General features: G+C 34.9%; 3 protein-coding genes across 10 annotated transcripts in view; 1 reads left to right on the top strand and 2 right to left on the bottom strand.

Moving 5' to 3' along the window:
• LOC110371033 (leucine-rich repeat and calponin homology domain-containing protein) overlaps positions 1–2,159 on the bottom strand; it is a 54,350-nt gene extending 52,191 nt beyond the window's left edge. For all 3 annotated transcript variants that reach the window (XM_064035049.1, XM_021327109.3, XM_064035048.1), the window contains exon 1: positions 1,942–2,159. In XM_064035049.1, the coding sequence (XP_063891119.1) occupies positions 1,942–2,131 (190 nt within the window). In that variant the 5' untranslated portion in view covers positions 2,132–2,159. The remainder of the gene's footprint in view (positions 1–1,941) is intronic.
• Positions 2,160–2,809: 650 nt separating this feature from the next.
• On the top strand, positions 2,810–9,878 carry Mefg1 (mitochondrial translation elongation factor G 1). Its single transcript, XM_064035207.1, has 11 exons — positions 2,810–2,975; positions 3,104–3,250; positions 3,497–3,816; positions 4,099–4,337; positions 4,643–5,022; positions 5,322–5,560; positions 6,910–7,071; positions 7,499–7,617; positions 8,064–8,276; positions 8,949–9,150; positions 9,628–9,878. The coding sequence occupies exons 1-11, from the start codon at positions 2,901–2,903 to the stop codon at positions 9,767–9,769; spliced, it is 2,238 nt and encodes a 745-aa protein (XP_063891277.1). The 5' UTR covers positions 2,810–2,900; the 3' UTR covers positions 9,770–9,878.
• A 1,748-nt stretch (positions 9,879–11,626) lies between these two features.
• Positions 11,627–22,150, bottom strand: part of Ndae1 (Na[+]-driven anion exchanger 1) — an 82,636-nt gene continuing 72,112 nt past the window's right edge. The window contains exons 4-16 of one of the 6 annotated variants that reach the window (XM_064035259.1): positions 21,119–21,229; positions 20,128–20,184; positions 19,344–19,829; positions 19,127–19,246; positions 18,850–18,924; positions 17,320–18,395; positions 17,092–17,244; positions 16,837–16,986; positions 16,101–16,766; positions 15,786–16,028; positions 15,264–15,454; positions 14,773–14,875; positions 11,627–11,910 (exon numbers count right to left, since the gene is read on the bottom strand). In XM_064035259.1, the coding sequence (XP_063891329.1) occupies positions 11,818–11,910; positions 14,773–14,875; positions 15,264–15,454; positions 15,786–16,028; positions 16,101–16,766; positions 16,837–16,986; positions 17,092–17,244; positions 17,320–18,395; positions 18,850–18,924; positions 19,127–19,246; positions 19,344–19,829; positions 20,128–20,184; positions 21,119–21,229 (3,524 nt within the window). In that variant the 3' untranslated portion in view covers positions 11,627–11,817. The remainder of the gene's footprint in view (positions 11,911–14,772; positions 14,876–15,263; positions 15,455–15,785; positions 16,029–16,100; positions 16,767–16,836; positions 16,987–17,091; positions 17,245–17,319; positions 18,396–18,849; positions 18,925–19,126; positions 19,247–19,343; positions 19,830–20,127; positions 20,185–21,118; positions 21,230–22,150) is intronic. The other 5 variants (XM_064035261.1, XM_064035262.1, XM_064035260.1 and 2 more) reach the window with 5 other exon arrangements.

Raw genomic sequence — 22,150 nt, 5'->3', positions numbered from 1 at the left:
TTGTATCTTGAACATTTTTATAAATGGTTAAATTGCTATATCCTCGGAGTACCGAAGCATCAAAAGATACCCAAAAGCAACATTTTATGAAACATCCTTTGCAGAGACAAAGATTTTACTGATGTACGTAGACAAATTAAAATATTTATTTAATACACTTTCAAGATAAATGATCAAACTTTCTGAATCTTATTTTTGTTTTTTTATTGTGACTATATCCAAAGCATCAAAACTCGTATAAAACGTTTGAATTCGCGAAAATTTGTGATAGCCCTCTTAACAGAGATATGAAATATCTTTGTACCGACAAAACAGCTGTTTTACTGACCCCGCTAAACTACACTACGCCCACGACAATACGAAGCCGAAATACCGAAATAAAAAATATACGTTTTTTTTTTAGAATAGCGTCTCTCTGTATACTGTGGCGCTTGTAGCGATAAAAGAAACCAGTTATGGGCACAAGTCACCGACTCATACAGCCATTAGGAATATTTTCGCCTAATAAACTCTTTACATCTATTTTTGGTAGGTACTTTGTTATTTTTATGGGTTAAGATGATTTTAGTAATATTTTATTTATTTATTGAGGTGGTTGAATAGAAAATTACTAAGGTATAAAGTACTTATAGAGAATTAAGAGAAATTAGTGAGTAGGTAGATAAAATTTAATGAGATGACCCAGGTGATAAGAAATGCAAAAAAAAAACCATGGGTGTATGGTGTTAAATCATCTTATAGTAAAACTTGATTTTCATGCAAATGATTTAAAACACTAATAAATAAACAACAACAGCTGATAAAATAAATAATTTACACACTTCATCATTATTTCTAATTTTGCTTATGAAGATTGGCATATTGCCAATGTTTATTCCATAAATAAATATATGCAATAAAGTTCCATAATGACATGATTTATTTAATAATACTGCAAAGTGACCTGTAGCGATATTGTCCAGTAAATTCCCAATGCCTGTATTTTCCTGTGCATTGGTACTTCGAAAGCATATTGTAGTTGGCTTCATCCTATGACTAAGCCTTGTAAGAAGCCCCTTTATAATACTTAGGTATTCAAATATCATGGTTGTGAGACGGCTATATGCCTATACAATATCTTATAGATACTTCCTATCATTTAAATGCATGTTTCCAACAAGAAAATGTGCAGCTGCACATTTTATATGCATAATTAGATGCGGGACTGGCTGATTCATATTACAGCTTAAAATTTTATTTTTTTAGCTACATAACTGTTATTTTATTCGAAATTTAAAATACATGGTAAGTTTAGGCCTAGAGTTTGGACTTGTGAGCAAGTTTGCAAGGGCTACATTAAAAAGAATACGGTAAAAGTCGATACAGAGTGTGAAAATACAACTTTTATGAAGCGAAATATACCTAGATACACTCATAAAAATACTCTTATCCTAGCTTTCCGTTCGTTAATTTGCTAGTCGATAACCATAAGGGCTTGAAGTGGGTATTTAAGTGGTTATTAACAGTCATATCATCTCTAAGCCCGTATTAAACATCCTCATAAGTGCAGACTGCACTTTTCTATCAATAAAACGGCTTATAACTGTACAATACGAATCACATGGCAGAACGGTCGATACTTATCTCCCAAACATCGATAAGGAAAGTCGATCGCTTATCTGGCTTCGTAAAAACAGGATCCATATCTAATTTCGCCTCGTTATTTCTCAGAAATGCAGGTAACTATCGAATCAGAATTCCTGTTTCAAGTGGTATCATTCGATCGATGTGATGACAAATAAAGGCACCGCGACGCTACGGCAACCGGCATTTAAAAATAACATAGTTACGTATCTAAAACACTCCGCTATACTTACAGAACACAAAACAAGACCCAAAATAAAATATTATACGTAAAACGCATAGAAATGCAGCACGATTTATTTATAAAACTCGACTTACCAGCAACAACTGTATCGCTCAGGTCAAACTTCACAGGTTTAGGAAACTCTCTCAACTTGCGTCCACTTAGTTTTAATTCACCACTCAAGTAAGCATCTTCCAAAATTCTCTCTAACGATTTTGTTAACTGACTATGAATATTATTGTGCCCATTCATATTTACACTTACACACGGCCCCAACACGGCCATATTCTTTTTAAACTGAGCAGAAACTGTTTTTTTGTCTATTGGTTACAATGTACCAACCTAATAAATTTAGAGTTCTGCAAGCACCTAACTTCATGTTAGTTCTATTTCTCTATGGTTTAAGGATTCCTATTCAACAGTATTTTTTAAAATCTAATAATAAGGCACTCCCTAGACGGTTAATTAAACGCTTACCATTGACGATTGCGTTATGATTTTTGGTGACTACAATCTTTATTGCACGACGTTGTTTACAATAAGTATTAATTTATTTCCAAAATACTCGATATGAAAAATATTTAAGTCGTATTAAAAAGTTTGTTTCCATTTCACTCCCTAGAGCGCTGCGAATTTCCAATCTGTGAAAGGTAAAGCCGCAGCCATAGTAGTCTAATCGTGTAAATAAATGTTTTAATATAATGTTTAAAATAACTACGGAATATTTGTGTACTGCTCGTGAACTATAACTTCGTAACGTAAATAGGTACGAACAACTACTCAAGTCTGATAGACATACTAGTGCTTTACTGTAAATCTAAGGGATCCCTAACATTGCCACTGAACTTGAGTCGTCGTCGAGAAGTTGCATGGCTTTCTTTAATCATAGACAAAGTAATTTGTCTATGGCTTCAGTTCTTCCCTCCTCCCTCCCACTTCCTCATACACCTCCCCTTGACCCTCCCTTTCCCACATGACAATCATGACATTGACATGAAGCTGTAACCTAAAAATTCTAGAATTTCTGTGATAATTTAATTTTTATGAAAGCAAAATGACGATATCAAACATGTTACGGCTAGCGAACATCCTAAAAGGTGTAAATAAATGCAATGTGTCACAAATCGAGGTAATTTCGAGTATTCAAATTTTCTCGATTTTTCCGGTGGTTTTTACGTAATTTTTTGTCTCGCATACCTTTAACTCAATTAAATCCTAAATTACAGTGAAAGTGATGTGTATTGTGATGTGTTTCAGAAATACTCGTCCCATGTCGTATACGCTGAACATAAGCCCTTGGAGAAAATCAGAAACATCGGAATATCTGCCCATATCGATTCAGGAAAGACCACCCTTACAGAGCGAATATTATTCTACACCGGCAGGATAGACCAGATGCACGAGGTAAGAATGAGCATTTGTTTATGACTACAAAGTTAAAAAGTTCCCACTCACTTAATTGATCACCAGCCGCATGAAGCCACAGTAGCATGGTGATTAAGGCTAAGCTCTCTGTGTGAGAGGAGGCCTGTGCTCAAAGACTTAATTTATAGGTGGTCTTTCATAAATAAAAACTGGGTTTTATTCAATGTTATATTAATTCCAATAAGAATTGAACTTTTACTTATTTATTGACCATATTGTTATCAGGTAAAAGGCAAAGACAATGTAGGCGCAGTCATGGACTCCATGGAGTTAGAACGCCAAAGAGGTATCACCATTCAGTCAGCCGCCACCTATACAATATGGAAAGAACACAACATTAATATCATAGACACGCCTGGCCACGTTGACTTTACCGTGGAAGTAGAAAGAGCTTTGCGAGTGTTGGATGGAGCTGTGCTGGTGTTGTGTGCTGTGGGCGGCGTGCAGAGTCAGACGTTGACCGTTAATAGGCAGATGAAGAGATACAATGTTCCTTGTTTGGCTTTCATAAACAAGCTTGATAGATTGGGGGCTAATCCTTTTAGGTAAGTAAAAAAGGCTTTATTTATCATAAAAGCTATGGTAGTACATGAAACTGATTACTTTGTAGATGTAAAATGTGCAAATTTTTTGCATGTTAGAATTTAGGCTGACATATCTCCCTCAGATAAATTCTTAAAAGGCTCAAGTATTTCAAATTCTTAATCAGACTATACTTAAAAGAATGCAAATGAGAAAATATATTATCAAATTCAACTTGTGCTTGTTGCAACTCAGTTTCCTTGGGAAAAGACAGAGTATACCTGTTATTATTTTACATTTTCCAGAGTAATAAAACAAATGAGATCCAAAATGAACCACAACGCTGCATTTTTACAACTACCCATGGGACTTGAGAAGGAATGCCAAGGTATTCTCGACCTGATCGAGGAGAGAGCTATGTACTTTGAAGGAGATTACGGTGAGAAGATCCGGTATGATGAGGTGCCTCAGGATAGGAGGGCTGAGGTACAAGAGAGGAGGCATGAACTTATTGAGCATTTGTCTAATGTTGATGAGAGTTTGGGTGAGTTTTATTGAATTATTTATTTAGCTTATACTATAAGGTACTATGCACTTCCACATTCAGGCTTTTGTTTCTTGTCCGTTTAAATAACTGATGACCCTTACCTAACTAATGAATATATTGTGGAGTCTAGTTAATCTTATTATTATTATGAATAAGCTATGACAAGATAGAAATGATTGATTTCTATTTATTGCAAAAAGTTAGAATGCCATGAAAAATTAAGCAATGTGCAGGAAAATAAATTGTATTTATATATTTACTCCATACTCCATAGTGTTTATTCATATCATTCACAATTACAGGAGAACTATTCCTCGAAGAAAAAACACCAACAGTCGCAGACATAAAGCAAGCAGTCCGCCGCACCACTCTCAAACGTACCTTCACACCAGTCCTCGTGGGTACCGCATTAAAGAACAAGGGAGTACAACCTTTACTGGATGCGGTACTCGAGTACCTTCCACATCCTGGTGAGGTAGAAAACACAGCTTTAATAAACGAGGATAAAGATGGAGAAGGGCAGACTATACTGCTAGATGCGGCACGGAATGATGCCAAGCCGTTTGTGGGTCTGGCTTTCAAGTTGGAAGTTAGCAAGTTCGGTCAGCTGACGTATTTGAGATGTTACCAGGGTATGCTGAAGAGGGGAGAGAATATTTTCAATGCTAGGACTGGGAAGAAGGTATGTGCGTTTAGTTTATTTCCATACACTAGATTATATTTTGCCCAATTTATGTATTTTTTTTGGTCCTTGTTTGATTTCTTCTATAAAACGCATAAGTTGTGTTTGTTCACTATCTATGTAAGTATCTAAGGCTGAATTCATTGATAAAACCGCTATTTAGCGAGTTTCGATGATCATATGATTGATGATGATCGAATGATTCTCTCTGATCAATGAAAATGAATTATGGTTTTTATAGAAATATTGAGAAAATAAAGAATCTCACAAAATTCTTATTATTCTTTTTGCTATTCCAGGTAAAAATCTCCCGTCTAGTACGAATGCACTCGAACAACATGGAAGAAGTGACGGAAGTCATGGCGGGCGATATTTTCGCACTGTTCGGCGTAGATTGCGCGTCGGGTGACACGTTTGTGAACGATGGCAAACTGCAACTGTCGATGGAGTCTATTCATGTGCCTGACCCTGTTGTTTCTATGTCTATTAAGCCGAAGAATAATAAGGATAGAGATAATTTCTCGAAGGCTGTTGCTAGGTAAGATCAAAGAATATTATATTTTTAGTGTGATCGTAACTCTGTTGTCAGTTGGTCGCATTTTGACGCCAAAACTACTAGACCAATTAAAGTTTAGTAAGCAGATAGTTTAGAGCCTGAGAAAGTACATACGCTACTTTTTATCCGGCTGCGGGAAGTAGTTACGTCACGGGGACGTGGGTAGAACCGCGGAGAATAGCTGGTATTTCAGAAAAGAACAAAGCAGTGTGTTTTGTGGCATCTGTCTGATCTCGTTACATGAGAACAGCCGCAGTGGCGGCCTTGGACGCCATTAATTTAATTAGTGTGTAATTTCCATAGACATAATATTAGTAAACAGGACTGCGCATATAAATCCAAAAAACGAGCCGAGTGAAACAGTTAGTACGGAGGCTGTCTGTCCCTTTCTAATAGGGTGACTATGAGATTAAGCTATGTGAGACAAATCTGAATTTGCTAAGATTATTAAACGCAGATTGGTATTGAAGTTTTAACTTACGCAGTTTGTGACCTTAAGATACTTATAAAGGCTTTTAATAATTAGCGGGAAATAGCAGTATAAAAGCAGGAAGATTAGAAGTGAAGACTGTTTTTTTTGTATTTCTACTTCACGTATAGACTGCTGAGCCGTTTATGTCGCCTTTCTTCATTTTTTGGCAAGCTATAACAATAGTACAACAGTTTTAAAATCCATCACCCATATTTTGACTCATTACAAGAATTCATGGGCACCCTAGTTGTTTGATTTACGAAAATGTTATTATTAGCTAACCTGTGGAACGATATATTGCAACCACCATAGGATTCACTTTTAAACGCAACACTTTTTCACCATTTAAATAGTTTAAATTGATTTAATATAAAAAATATAAACAAAATTTTAAATGCTGATTACGCGCCAAGAACGTTCAGGGTTACCGCTAGAAAAAAAAAAAAAACAAAATAAAAAATTATGTTGTTTATGTTTTAAGAATAGTAATTTATATAAATAATTTATTAGTATAATAAATTAATGCGATTGTTATTAATTTGTTGACTTACAATTGTTAAAATAAGATAAAAATATAAGTGATCACATTTTGATCACATTTTTTTTTGCTGGCAAGGTGTTAGAAAGAGACAAACAGCCTCCGTTCGAACTATCCCTCTCGGCTCGGATTTGCCTCTGTGTATTATGCAACCAATTTAGTACCTTATTGCGTTAGAATAGAGTTCATTTTCGTAAATATATATTTTGAGCGTGCGCAATCTTGTTTAGTAATATTATATCTATGGTAATTTCTTAAAAAGAAAGAAGTTCTTAATTCAAAAGTTTTATTTTTCATTTATGTGTTTTTGGCCTTTTCCAGATTTACCAAAGAGGATCCTACATTCCAGTTCCGTTATGACCCCGATAACAAGGAGACCATAGTGTCAGGAATGGGAGAGTTGCATTTAGAGATTTACGCGCAGAGAATGGAGAGGGAATACAACTGTCCCGTTGAATTGGGCAAGCCTAAAGTAGCTTTCAGGTATATAGATAGATATACTGTGTAGATATATTGAACAATATTTCTGAGAGATACGTTGATAAATAGGTGCCCAAATGTGTTTCTTATGCATTTACTTTCATTACTTTGGATACTTAGTTAATAATCATAATGTCACCCTTTTCTTATTGAGTGAGCCTTAGTTTAATACGCTAAGAAACCCTTATGTCAGATTTTTCTCAAATCTGCCTGACAGCCCTTGACCTGAAATTCTAATAACAACTGCTTATGTAGTAGCATTCTGAGACGCGGGCTTTACGTGACCTCCCAAGCACATTGAGCCGCAATCAAAGATTGCATATGGAGAAGGAAAATTACATTTATTTACATGGCTAGTTGTTTATAAGAAATTGACTGCCAAAAACGTTTAATTTCAACCACAGATCGTAATTATTTTTAACATTTACAGAGAAACAATGATGTCGCCGTGCACATTCGACTACCTACACAAGAAGCAGTCCGGAGGTGCTGGTCAATACGCCAGGGTTAACGGTATCATGGAACCTCTGCCTCCTCATCAGAATACTAGTAAGTGAAATAGACGTAAAACCTTTTATTACTAGGGATAGTAAAGAATTAGAACGGCTGTGTATTTCGAACTATGTTTTAATGTATCATTTACCTAATAGGTTCTTGAGGGTACTATGTTAACCCCTTTTAAGCGACACAATTGATTTTCTGTTGTTCTCTAATTCATTACATTACATTACATCAATTACGGCTGACGAAGTAACAGTCAATCACAAATATTCGCAGTTAGAACGTTAGAGTGATTCACAATACATATAATTTATGAGAGTGATGCTAACTACATTATATTGCCTTTATAATTAAAACTTCGCCTTTATTATTAGAAAGTAATCCCAATATTTGAATCTTGATGTTTGAAGTAACAATAGACAGTCACTACAATAAAAATAAAACTTCCGGAGGAGTATTTTAATTAACTAATGCATACTGTTTTATCCTTCCAGTGCTAGAATTCATCGACGAAACAGTAGGAACGAACATCCCAAAACCATTCGTGCCCGGAGTAGAGAGAGGTTTCCTTGACACCTGTCAAAAGGGATACCTGTCAGGACATAAAGTGTCAGGTGTCAAGTTCAGGTTGCAAGACGGTGCTCATCATATTGTGGACTCCAGTGAATTGGCCTTCTTCTTGGCTGCTAAGGGAGCTGTTAAAGAAGGTAAGTTTTTATGGTACAATATTTTATTTTTTCTGGTGGCAATACTGTTTATGTGTAATGGGCAGTGTTGCCAGCCAAATCAGTAAGGCCTGCTTTGTTAATCTAAATCTACCTTATTATACTTGTACTATATCTTTATGGCAATCGTAATATCTTTTGATAGTCTGTACGTTATTAATATGGCGATTAGTGAACCGCCAATGAACATACAGTGATTAAACATTAAAATGTTCTCTTATTGTGGCCATTCTGGATCATCATCATCCTCCTGCCCTTATCCCAATTTTATTTGGGGTCGGCGCAGCATGTTTTCTTCTTCCATACACTTCTATCTGCCGTCATCTCACAAGTGGCCATTCTGGATACATAGCTGAAAATGCCCTGGTGTAGGTGCAATTAATTATATCGGCGCAGCGCTTAGTAAGCGAAGAGGCCCTATTTTTTCTTACTTTTTGGTGAAGTAAACTATTGTAGTAGACTGATCAGTACGTAATATAATATGTGGGATACAAATATACAATCGTTTCGTAAGATTTTTATATTTTCAAACCCTACATCATTCCGTATCTTGTAGAATAGACAGTAATTTTGCTGATTTTGTATACTTTATTTCGCTTTTCCCTTCCTTTACCTACCCATATTCCAGTCATTAAAATCCTATTTCCTCCACAGTATTCGACAACGGAGCTTGGCAGATTCTCGAGCCAATAATGTTCGTGGAAGTGACCTTACCTGACGAGTTCCATGGTACAGTGATAGGCCAGTTGAACAAGAGAGGAGGTATTATCACCGGCACTGAGGGTTCAGAGGGCTGGACGACGATATACGCTGAAGTGCCGCTGAATAACATGTTTGGGTATGCTGGTGAACTTAGGTGAGATATTTTTCTTTTCTTTTAATTTTAAATATGAATTTATAAGGGTTTTTGTGGTGGGAAGTATGAAAGACCAATCTGTGAGGGTTGTATTGAAGTTTATTTTACGAAGACTAAAGGTAAGGGGGTCATTTGATGATTTCCAATCACAGAAAAAGCCTGGCTACTGACTGTTGATGTTAAATTAATTCGAAAGGTTGTGATATCTTGAAATATGTTGTATATTTTTTTGGTTGTATCACATCCTCAAGTTAAATCAATTATTTTTTCCTTAACTATAAATAAACATTTTGATAGCACAATAATTATTTTGTTTAGGCACAGGCTATTTTATCTCCTTATGTAATTATCAATTCAAACTTGTAGAAACTACTTTAATTTATCGACTTTTTTCCACACTGGTTCATTGCAGAACACCGCTTTTAACGTGCTATAATAAGTAAACTCCTTTTAAAATACTTTTTTAATTTTTTACAGATCTATGACCCAAGGCAAGGGTGAATTCAGTATGGAATACAGTCGCTACTCGCCCTGTCTTCCCGACGTACAAGAGAAGCTAATCAGAAAATACCAAGAAGAGATGGGCTTACTACCAGACCAGAAGAAAAGAAAGAATTAACCGCCTAGCTTAATGTATAGAGTAATTTATTTTATCGTTTATTTTTATTTTTAATCGTAAATGTATTTTTAAGGCGAATCTACTGTAAATTATAATGAAATTATTTCCATTTGGGTGTTTTATTTATGGGGACACCTGTTCCACTAATTCTATGAAGTTGAATAGTTATTTTGTTTGTTTATTGAACGAGCTAATCTCAGGAACTACTGCTCCGATTTTAAGAAATTTTCCAGTGATAGCCCAATTATCGAGTTTGGAGATGGAATACTTTTTATCCAGGTACGGGTTATACTTCCCCTAGGTCGCCGGTGAATCAGCTGGCGTAATCTGTGCTTATAAAATGAAATAAAACAAAAAACGTACATTTATAAAAACCCATTTATTCATAACACTCCACAAATATATTCCAAAAACGATACAAATCGTAACAAACGCCCCAGGTACAAATAATAATTGTTTTGCTTACATTTAGTTTGCTTAACTCTATGGCTAATTAAATAAATACTATTTAGATATAGTCAGAATTATTTTAGGCTTATTATAGGGAATATTTGGATACAATCGGATTGAAGGGTAATGTAGAGATAAAAGGTAGATATTATTATAAAATAGATACTATATTTCTATACTGAATAACAATTAGATAGGTAGGTAGTAATCCGAGAACTTAGCATGAAGCCTTTGGCAAATAAGATTGCCGTAAAGAGGTTTTATATTTCCGTTTGTATTATCTGTGGAATTTTGTGTCAATTGCGTCAATCGTAACTAGTTCGCGCCAAAAATGTTTGCTTCATAAAATATTATCTGGGCCGCTGATAATCCCTAAATACATGTAAGCACTAAATGAAAATTCATAATTTGCCCTGTAACTAAAACTATAATATAGAAACTTATGCTAAACTCTCGTGTATCTGTTTGAGTTAGTGCATTTTCACTTAGAGATTTTGATCAAATAAGTTTTGAGCTTAGGTACAGAAGATAAATTATGGGATCCATATAGATATTATGTTGTTATAAGTACATACGACATACATATATAGGTATCTATACTGAAAGAATAAGGTATCTTTAAAGAGACAAATAGGCAGATCTCACTATTTTTTTTATTATGTTAGGTAATAAGAATACATAATAAAGAAATTAATATTCCCTAACTATTCATCTGTAGGTAACAATAAAACAATAAGACAATTTTTTACGTTCAAATCTCAACTTAATTTATTATCTATCAGAAGCAATAAATCTTTTATTTGAAACTATAGATAATAATACCTACATTACCTACTTAATTATAACATTAAAAAACTACGTCATTACCATTTTTTTTTTCAAATAATAATTACAACAAATAATATAATAATTATAATTAAAAATCATTATTTCAACAATTACTGTTTTATTTTGGCGACAACTAACATTTCTACGTTGGAATTGTACACAATATCTAAAAACTAATGGTGTTACTCTATTGGCACTTCGTTTTAATTGTTTTGCGACTAACTATTTTACTATTTATTTATTTAGCTTGCTACTTTAGAAGATTTCTTAAAACATTACAAATTTATTTTAAGTGTAGGTCATTCTTAAGTGTTGGACTACGCAGCATTTTACGGACTTAATAAATTATGTTAGTTTCATAGGGACTCCTAAGTACATATAAACATTAGCAATTTACCAACAAAGCAAGAAATTAAGTTTTAACATAAAATGGTTTAATTTAAGCTTCTTATATTGAGCCTCCACATTCATTCAGAAACGAATGACAAGATTAAACTTTATGAAAAATTTGTGGCTTTCCGAGTACGGGCTATAAAAAAATCAAGCCTTCCACCTAATATTTTCGGAATGAAATGCGTTAGTCAAATAGGTATTTCAAATAGGTATCTACTATTTCTATAACTAAACACAGTAACAGACAGTGAAACATTTAACAAAAACAAACTAATTAATATAAAATACTTACTATTTAAATAATTGATAATATAAACACACTTTGTGCCAATTTTATTATTTTTTACATAACATATTGATTAATATGACATTATTTTTTAAACAGAAGTTTCAGCCGAAGTACTACCTTTTCTAGAATCGGACTTTCTGATACCACTGCTCCAAGAGTCTTTGCGCCTCACGTGCTCATTCTGAAAACCATTTAGAGGTCCATACTCAAATGTTGAACAAAAAAACATGCTTGTACGCATATTCACAATTAGATTTAAAAAAAGTTAAAACATTGAAAAGTTCAAAAAAAACGTTTTGTTTTTGGTACCCATTCGAACATGAAAGTCTCAAGACTTTCAACGTACTTACGGCATAGGTTAAAAATATATGTCAGAAAATAATTAAGTAAGTACATATAAGCAGAATTAAGTAGTAGACAGAAGCGGCTTTGTTTTAAGACAAAGATTTTTGGCACACTTAGATAGTGCATGCAAACTAGAATAAACATAATATTAATAGAAATAACAATTATTTACACAGATAATATAGGTACTCGAAGAAAGTGCAGACAAGTGCAGGGATAATTAAACATATAAACACATAAAGCTGGAAATATACATCAAGAAAAAACTACGATATTATTTAAAAATCTACTTACGTCATAAGTTACACCGCTCTTTATAATATTCACTAAAACTATATCTTTCTAACTCTAGTTCACAATAAAACATTTTTACACGCTTTTTATTAGCTTCACCTGTATGTTTGTATGTTTGTAGGTTTGTATGTTTGTTTGTAACCGACTTCTTTGGGCGCGATTTTGACCCACTTTAAACTTCCAGATTTCGTTCAAACTTTGTAGATTTATTGAGGACCGATGACAATACACTAATTTGATAAAATTATTCCATTTTAACCGACTTCCCAAAAAGGAGGAGGTTACACATACACATCGATTACTCCGAGGTTTATAGACCGATTTACGTGATTCTTTTTTTGTTCGACTTGGAATAGCTGCCAGTTGGTCCCATATTCATCAGGTCAGGATCTGATGATGGAAACCCTGAGAAATCGAGGGCAACCTTCAAAACTTGTAGGCATACATAGGGTAAAAACTTGACACTTAGGTGTACGCCTAAAAGCACTATTCAACTGTGAAGATTTGGGGCTGACCTGATGATGGAGACCAGAGAGGGTCGAGGGAACTCGACAACTGAATATGTAAACTACCTCGTGTTTGGGCTTAAATTATTTGTATTGACAAGACCTTTGCAACAGTGAAGGTTTGGAGCTGACCTGATGATGGAGACCAGAGAAAATGGAGGGAACTCGACAACTGAATATGTAAACTACCTCGTGTTTGGGCTTAAATTATTCGTATTGAAAAGACCTATGCAACAGTGAAGGTTTGGAGCTGACCTGATGATGGAGACCAGAGAAAGTCAAGGGAACTCGACAACTGAATATGTAAAATACCTCGTTTGGACTTATATTCTTTGTATTGATGAGAACTTCCCACTTGTATGGATAGTGACAACTATTCGTATCACTGAAAAGCTTTAAATAAATAACCTTTTTACAAAAAAATTAAACCGAGTTTCCAAAACACTAAAAAGCAAAAAAAAAACTAATTTTAGGTGCATCGGCCTAGAAGTCGGTGGCAAAATTAACTTAGTAACATCCATTAGACACCGACTTCTAGGCTTTTCAATTTGCAAAATATGATCTTTGTTAATTTATATAATTTTTATCTGTAGTCGATAAGGTAAGAAAATTAATTAAAATTTTCTAGAATTTTTCTCTACAGTCGATAAGGCAGGACTCGATGTTAATTTTTATTTCCAATAATTATCTTTAGCCGTTTTCTCTAATATTGACAAATTTTTGTATACTAAAGAGAATTTTAATTCTACAAAACAAATAATAGTTTGAAAACAAACTAAAAAGTAGAAAATAAATAATAGTTTAAAAAAACTAAAAAACACGCTTTTTATAGAAAACCAACTAAAAAATAGGAAATAAATTTTAATGAAGTTAAATTAAGAAAACAGTGTTAAAAATTTCAATGAATATAAATTAATAATAGTGTGAATACAAAAAAAAATATTAAAAAAAAGCGTGGGGTGCTTTTTAAGATATTATCGAAATGAAAATCACTGTACTCATATCTGTCAATAAAATATTTATAACTATTGACACCATGCACCCCACGCTTTTTTTAAATATTTTTTTTTGCATTCACACTATTATTAATTTATATTCATTGAAATTTTTAACACTGTTTTCTTAATTTAACTTCATTAAAATTTATTTCCTATTTTTTAGTTGGTTTTCTATAAAAAGCGTGTTTTTTAGTTTTTTTAAACTATTATTTATTAAAACGTCTATAGGTCCAACTACACGTAAGACTCTAAAACACACAAGGACTTTGTACTTTCAAAATATATCTTCATTTAAATTAATAAAGTTAATAATTATTCATTGGTTAACATAAATTACGATTTGCCCCTTTTTAATTGGATGTAAATCCCACCACACTATTTACAATAGGTATTACATTCATTGCACATCTATTACTACCGGTAGGTACGGCTACATATAATATTTATATCGTCTAGCGATGGAATTCTATAACAGAGCGCTTTCACATTAGCGGATTCTCATATTCCACGCTGCAATCGGTAGTTGTCAATTGTTTATTGTAGCCTGTAAATACACGACACCCGTGTGAATCGAGTGCTGCCGCATGGAAAACCGCTAGTCTGGAAACGCTCTGACCTATGTATGTATTAGTTGATTTGCTTACAAAAGATAGATAGTAGGTAAATATAAACAAACTGCAATCTTAGTAAGCAAACCAACCGATAGGTTATAGAAATCCGCCGTAAAAAGTAGACCAGTTTACCTACATAATACCAGGTTTAAACAATAAAATAAATCAGGGGTGCTATCATTCTATACAGATATAGGTACTGCATGCACGTCGTGATAGGTTGTTGCATGCAGAATCTTCGAGAAATGGTGCAATCATGCTCCACTTAGAATTTGGTGTCGATGCACACCTTAACTGAAGAGTCATCTTCTTCCACCTCGTCCATTGTTGATAGTCGCCTTTCTATTTCAGTTTGTGCGTTTTTGGACATTATTAATTTCTTGTGTTTGTTACTGAAACAAGTGCACGAAAGTTAAGTTGATTAAATTATACTAGTATCATGTGAAACACGTTAATCAATTTCGATATATTTCAGGCTCCCAGATAATATGTTACAGAATAAGGCAAAAAGTATCTAACTTATTCTTTCGTCCAGGGGATGTGTCCATAGCTTTATCAAACAACAAGTGAAGATTCGGTAGCTACAGTACATTATAACATTAGTAAGTACCTGACATATACACTTCCCATTTCAATTTGATTTAATCAAGACATGGCAATCTAACGTTTCACCCATATGCTTTCCACCTTAACCTTAATTAGGATTAGAAGTTCAATCAGCTACACACCTCTGATACTTGACCTAATTTTCAACATGAAAGCTAATTGCATGTCACTTACTTCTTCTTTCCCGTCTTTGATTTAATATCTCGTTTCATCTTGTTGCTGTTATTGACTTGCTTCCAAATCCCCGTCTTGTTTACTTCCTCCGAAATATTTATTGACGTCAACGGAATATTCATTATGTTGCCATTTATCAGAGGAATTTGCAAGTTCTCTTGATATGAAGGCGGGTTGCTCTTCGTCGCATCCTACAATAGCACAACCTAAGATACTTCTCCAAGAATCAAATCAATGAATGAATGATAAAAAATATAAAATAAATTGGATTGTAGACACTACTCACCATCATTCAAGTAATAAGGTAGAATGACGAAAATAAAAAGGAAAATGTCGAAATAGCAAAAATAAAATGCTGGTGTGTAAACATAACACGAAGTTTATTTCTTAATACACAGATTAAGGTACATGAATAACAAAAAAATATTAAACGATAGGATGACAAAGGAAACTAAAACGGTTAAGGAGTGCAACATTTTAGTTTCGACCGCAAAATTTTAATAGTTTTGCATGCCATCCCACCTCAGCGTCACCGAGTTCCCGAAGTTCATCTTGGTTCCTTTTAGTCATTTCTGGCATCACGTCATCGAGTATTTTCATCTCCCTTCTCGTAAAGAATAAGTCGAGAGCTTTTCTTATACCGATCATTACCACAAGCATCAGCGGGAAAAGAATTGAGGTCATTGAGAAGGATTTTATCACCCAAAGACAAACGAGACATGCCAGCTGAATTAGAGTGAAAATGTGGACTCGACGGATTGGCACCTAGAAAGATTCAATAATTAAAGTTTAAAACTCGTTGATGCGATATTTGTATCTATGTTATCATTTAGTTACCTGTCTCAGGAACATATGATCAGGTTGATATTTCTGAGGCATGAACATGATCAAGATTCTGTCGAAGAATTGTAGACCCTTAAGCGAAGCAACTCCCATATAAAGAAACACTCCAAACAGTACAGGCATCGGTATATGGCTTAGTACAGGCGTCAGTATTACCGAACAACCAATCATTAAGAAGATTAAAATATGCGTCACTCTTTGTTCTCGCACTCCTAAAAATTGCGGCTTTTCTCCCGGAGCTGCACATTCAGACTCCACTTTCAGAGAATTCACGTGATTTATGCTCAAAACTGTTGCTGCCACAAACCAGGGAAGACCCATTACAGAGCATATCTGTATTAGGATTGCTAATACAAACAAATCTAGATGGTAACCACAGCCTTTCTTCAACTTATTCTCTTTTCGGTTCACTATAACAGCTGTAATCTGTTGATCCATAAATATCAGTATTGTTCCCAAAAGAGCTGGTAATATAGCTACTAATGCCGACCAAAAAGGATTGCCACTGAATGGAGTTATCACCCAATTCCTACTGGGTAAAGTTGGTTTGAACTCTGAAGGTACTTCCAATTTTGGAGTCTTTACGCCGACTTTGTAGTCCAAGAATGACATTGATAATATGGCTATGATCACTGAGAAGTCGCTAATGATTTGGCGGACCTGCAAGAATAGAGAAAAATCAGTAACCAGGATCCAAAAAATTCATCTACATACGTTTGACCACACATACCTTTGATGGGAAGAACAAGGAGTTCTTAAAATCCTTCAAGATGATCGAAATTGTGAAGGTGCCCAAGAAAAGAATAATGGACATTAAGTATACGTCTGGTACATATACTTTCGTATCACATCCACCGCCGGCTAAGGTTCCATTATAGAGCTGTAATTTGAGTACATTTGTCATTAGCTCGTTAGTATAACGAGGCGTACAAGCCACATGTATAAACTTGTTGCGACTAAGTAAAACAATATAATTAGTTGATACCTGACAAGACTCTTTGTCAACCGAAGTCCAATTAAACTGCTCCGGCACTTTAGAGTAATTGCTTGGCAAACAATAGCACTCATAATTGAGAGCTTCATCGGGGCGTGTCTTAAGAGGGTACTTTTTTCCGATAGATATTACATTTTCCACCGCCTACAACGTTATAAAAGTGAAATAACAAAAAGCTATTATAGTTTCTATATCGAAGATGTTGTTTCAGATGTTTACCTTGTAAATGAAAATAAAAGCTATTAGGGTAGCGAAATTTTCTTCGGTAAATCTGGTTATGTAACAGACGAACGCGCTCGCATCGATCGCTACCAGAATTACCAAAATTATTGTTATCCACGTCCCGATACAAAATCTGAATGACATGTAATTCCAGCCGATCTGACGACAGAATTCAAATACAATTGTTTCAAATACTAAAACTGGGCCTGTCGATCCTAAAATTGTTAAAGGTTGTCCTGAAAAAAATCCGTAGCCCATTCCACAGACGAATCCGGATATTAATGATTCCATAGCAGCCATATTTTTTCCAGTGGCTTCGCCTAACAATCCTCCAAATGTAATTATAGGCGATAAACATGCGAAATATAAAAATATCCATGAAGCGACGCATTGTATCGCCAATGCATCCTTAAAATCAGACCAATACCAGGGCATTTTACGTTTGAGATCATTTATTAACCCTCCGAAAAGTCTACCACTTCTAGCTAACCCTGATTCCTCCCTTTGTCTTTGTTCTTCCTCCTCTTCATCCAATTCCTCTTTCGGATTATTATCGTTTGGCCGTTTTCGGGGATCTTGGGAAGGTATGGCAGCTGGTGGTTCAATACGAATAGCTGGGTCCCATTCTCCAGGAGGCAGAACTGTCACTGCATCCAGAAATTCATCTATACCAGCAAGGAGGTGATCCCTTTTCTTAGCCCTATATGCAACTTCATGGAAAATTTCATCAGACATCAGGGTAGCCATAGCTCGGCCTATTTCATGGAAACTAGAATTACTATTGGGTGGTCCGAGTAAAACGAACATAAATCTTGTTGGCACCGGGACTTCGGTTAAATCACCCATTATCGTTCCTGTTTTCAGTCTGACAAATGCTGATAGAGTTTTTTCCAGAAAGTCTACTTCTCCAACGAGAATATTGGATGCTTCTGCTCCCGGTGGTATTTTCCTCATGAAGTTTGTGTTGCATTTGTGATTTATGTCTCCGTTCATGGGAAGATCGCCAGAGCTATGATTCCTTTGCATTGATATACTGCTGGGACTTTTCACCATTCCGTCATCGTGAGTAGCACCTGAAAATATATGTCTATGTGATTCAAGGCTAAACTTGTGGTTTTTTACACTTAAAAGCATTTATTACATCAAACACCACTTAAAAAATTGTGCGTATCGTGACAAAGCAGAGTTATAATAAAATATTAAACATTTACGAAAACTTTGAGTGGGACTATTTAACTTTTATTTAATGGATCATGAGGTATGGAGCTAATTACTTACAAACAACTTAGTTGACAAATAACAAAATTTAAAACAATTTTGGACATCTCAATCATTCATTCATTAATTTTATAATATTACGTAGGCATGAGCGAAAGCTGACGTTTAGCAGACTGTACCGAAATAAGGACACCAGCGTTCAGCAGAGAAACATGGACATAGCGAGGTGAAGTTTGAAAATGATTAAGAGGTAAGAAACAGAAAACAGTAAGAAAGAGAAGAAACAACAATGATGAGGAAAGCGGTTACCCGCACTAGGGATGCCTAGGAAACGACTGAATTCTCCTTTGTAAGAGTGTCCGCTGGTTGAACCGCCTTCTTCAACTGTAATAATATAATGCCAATGTTCAAAGGGATCTTAGAATAAGGGTCACAGATATATACAGATTAGTAGAACCTTCTCCAAACACTACACCGATAAAAAACAACATTAAAATTAGCCTCGTGCGTGCTATTGTGAATGTCAGTAAAAGGGCGTGAGATCAGTGAGCAGTTAGTGTTAGGTACCATTTCACGCATGGCTAACCTGGTACAGCCAGATAAGAACCTCTGGCATCAGACGCTTGAAGGAGAGCGGTGTGAGGAGACGAGGTGGACCCCCGACAACTCCTCGAACTGGAGCGTCGAGAGCCACCTTCCTGGAAATCTGATAGGATCGGAAGACCCGTGTATTGTAAACTAGAAAAGTTTCATTACTCAAACATGATTTTAGAAGAAGTTGGTATAACAAACATTAAACTTACTTTTACAGGATGAATGGTTTCGTCCGATATCGGCCAGAGAACGGATCAAAGGTAGCCTTGACATATTATTGTGATGGTTCCGTCGCTCATGCTGATGCCTGTGCCTCCTCAATAAAGCGTCTTTGACCTTCTCTCTACAATCATATCCTATGCCACCATCGGCTACCATATTATCTAGTACATTATCAGCCACTTGTTCCAAGGAACCAGCTTCCATATCCAGGATTACCGATCCATTGAGTATAAGACTCCGTAATTCAAAAAGAGAGTGTAATGATAAAGTCGCAACGTGAGGTTTTGACCATCTGTTTCCACCTTCTTCAACGTCTTCTTCGAATTTAATCCATCTGGCTGTCTCTTTCCATTCAAGTTCATCTCCATCTTTAACCAGTTCCTCCATTTCGGAGAACAGTGGGTGCGACTCTAGAGTAGAATCATCGACATCTTCGCCAAGTATAAACTGTACTCTCTGAGCCGGTGGGGTCACTGAAATATAAAATGTAGATTTAGAAAATAGGTACGCAAATACTCGTAGATTATTTTGAATACTAAACATCTAGAAACTTTAGGGAAAAGTAAAAACAAATTACTAAATCTCGAAGGATCATGAATAAAACAAAGAATAAAAATGTAAGCTGTAGAAACATGCTAAAGTAATCTTTAATGGAAAGATCCTGATTGAATAATCCATGCTTAAGACGCCGATGGAATGAGGTTCTATCTATAAATGGAGTTTAGAAATTGAAAAGGAAATTGGATTGAATTTTGTACTACGATATCTTACATGTTTCGCCGTCATCTGTGACGCTTAGCCTTCTGACTCGCGACATTAACCCCGGTCCTAAGGATTGGTAACCAATGAGCATAATTTGGTATAAAAGAAAATTTTCCTACCATTAATGGAATATTAGGTATTTATTATCATGTTGGGACTAGGTTAATAATCTCCCAGTGAATTATGACGCTCTGGACTAACAAGCAGCATTGTGTTGGTCTCAAAGGAGTTAATTCTATAAGCTTAGTAATTTTGTACAAGGGCGCGTACGACGTCATATAAAATTGTCTCATATTGTGCTGTGAAATTACTTGGCAAGGTCACAAGGGTGTCATGCTTTTTTAATCTCATGAAGAGAGAAGTTTGTCAAATCGTCTTGTATTTTTCTAACTATGTACAGTTCAAAAATTTTCACAAAGTCCAATAGTGATAGAGACTTTTTTGTGTAAAGCTTTGTACAAGACTTAAAATAACTGACTCAGACACAGAGTAAATACTCGTGAACAAACAAGCCGTACTTTATTGGAGAAAATAATTTGTGTAAATAGTTTAAGGATTAGGGCTTTAAACTAAGAATACTAATTCTGTCACGTTTGCGACCTTAAGATAAAAAATAATTAATATAAAGGTTTATCCCAAGATATTAGTGTGCCTGTCAGGGATGGGACCTTAATGAATAATATTTTCTGTACGATTATTTTTCTAATCCTCTAATCCAAGCAATCAATTTCAGCAAAGACAATAATATTTCAGCATTTTCTGCTAATCTTTCGCAAACCATGCCGTGGGACGCCGGCTTAGAATTGCGTTCCCCCAAATCATCCCGTGGGTGTCGTGAGAGGCGACTAAGGGACAAACCGGAGGTCGGGCAGCAGCGTCCTATTTTTAAACGACTTCCCAAAAAGGAGAACGTTTTCAATTCTGATGTTTATATGTATCCTAATGTTGTTTTATATATGTATTTGTTCTTAACACAACAGTATCTTATCCTAACTCTTACCAGGTCTCTCCACATCCTTTTCTCCATTACGATGATGGTGTTTGTGCTTCCTATGGGAATGTCTCCGGGCTGGCACGTGCACTCCCACGAACACTGTGTGGGCGCGGTGGCCTGCAACAATATTAAATGCTATGTATATTGGTACGCTGACATTATGTCTTCCGTTAGTGGTTTCATTTGTTTCTTGAGTACTTCTCGTACCCGGTAGCCTGTATGTTATTCTGATATTAAGTTTTATTACTACTAAGTTTATTAGAATCCTTTCAGCTGGTTGCGCGTGAAGAGATAAGATACATACATTGAAGAGACTACTTATCGTCTTTATTGTATTAGTGTGAAGTATGATTAAATGGATCTCATAGTCTGAATAAATTGAGCTTTTGAAGAGATTTTATCTTCTTTAATAAGTTTACGAGAATTAGAAAAAACGGTGATCGAAGCTCTTAAAGCTAAAATAAATATAATTAAAATGTATTAAAAGTTAATTTTAAATGCATCCATTGTTTTGAATTTTATTTCAGCTATACTATTTGCCTGTATTACAGAGGTCATTAAACCCATATTCCGAATAAACAACAATAAACCCCAAAACTGAAACAAATAAGTCAACATTTCATTACAATTATCTTAATTAGAATTTATTTTAACTTCAATACTCATTGGAAAGTTTGTGTTTGTCCCTCGAGGGAGATATTTAGGTACTCGTGATGAAGGGATGCTGATTTTGTGAGGGTATTTTAATGTGATAGAACTTGAAGAGTTTAATTTGTTGTTTTGTTAATCCGTGGGGTTGATGAGAATTAGGAGATAGAGCAAGTAACTAGATGACTTGTTTTGTATTAAATCATTAGGTATATCTTTCGGTGTTCCTAAAGTATTTGATATCAATAAAGGCTAGTTTCTTATCCTTTTTCCAGTACAATATGTTTGGCATTGATTTATTAAACATTTGAGTATTTTCTATATTTTTACTTATATTCATTACATTTTTCAATATTTATTAATGCAGTATGTAAAAACACTCTAATATTA

The sequence above is a fragment of the Helicoverpa armigera genome, chromosome 6, assembly GCF_030705265.1.
Source record: "Helicoverpa armigera isolate CAAS_96S chromosome 6, ASM3070526v1, whole genome shotgun sequence".
NCBI lineage: Eukaryota > Metazoa > Arthropoda > Insecta > Lepidoptera > Noctuidae > Helicoverpa > Helicoverpa armigera.
Note: the sequence above shows the minus strand (reverse complement) of the source record. Positions and strands in the feature narration are given on the sequence as shown.